The sequence below is a fragment of the Antrostomus carolinensis genome, unplaced genomic scaffold (genome assembly GCF_000700745.2).
Source record: "Antrostomus carolinensis isolate BGI_N321 unplaced genomic scaffold, ASM70074v2 scaffold30594, whole genome shotgun sequence".
NCBI lineage: Eukaryota > Metazoa > Chordata > Aves > Caprimulgiformes > Caprimulgidae > Antrostomus > Antrostomus carolinensis.
The window spans coordinates 55,961-56,350 of record NW_010311886.1 but is presented as its reverse complement, the minus strand read 5'-3'; the positions used below and the strand labels follow the sequence as shown (position 1 = coordinate 56,350).

Sequence of the window (390 nt, the reverse complement as noted above, 5' to 3'; positions counted from 1 at the left end):
CCCACCCCCGCCAGCCTCTCACCACCCACCGCGGCGGCAGTCGTGGCACCAGGCGCCCGACTTCACACCGACCAAGTACAAAGAGCGGGCGCCCGAGCAGCTGAAGGCTCTGGAGAGCAGTTTTGCCCAAAATCCCCTTCCTGCGGAGGAAGAGGTGAACCGCTTGAGGGGGGAGACGAAGATGACACGGAGGGAGATCGATAGCTGGTTCTCGGAGAGGAGGAAGAAGAAGGTGGCGGAGGAAAATAAGAAAGTGGAGGAGGCGGCTCGGCAGGAGGAGGAGGAGGCGGAAAATGGTGGTGGGGAAGGGGAAGACTCCTCAGATGAGCTGAGGGCCATGAGTGAAAATGGCTTGGTTGACCCGAACTCGGCGGAGCGGAAAGTGAGTCC

The 390-nt window shown here is 61.3% G+C and overlaps 1 protein-coding gene across 1 annotated transcript in view; it reads left to right on the top strand.

Annotated features, from left to right (window-relative positions):
* Positions 1-390, top strand: part of ZHX3 (zinc fingers and homeoboxes 3) — a 4,339-nt gene that overhangs the window by 1,713 nt on the left and 2,236 nt on the right. The window contains 1 exon segment of the mRNA XM_029084719.1: positions 2-390. Within this exon segment, the coding sequence (XP_028940552.1) occupies positions 2-390 (389 nt within the window).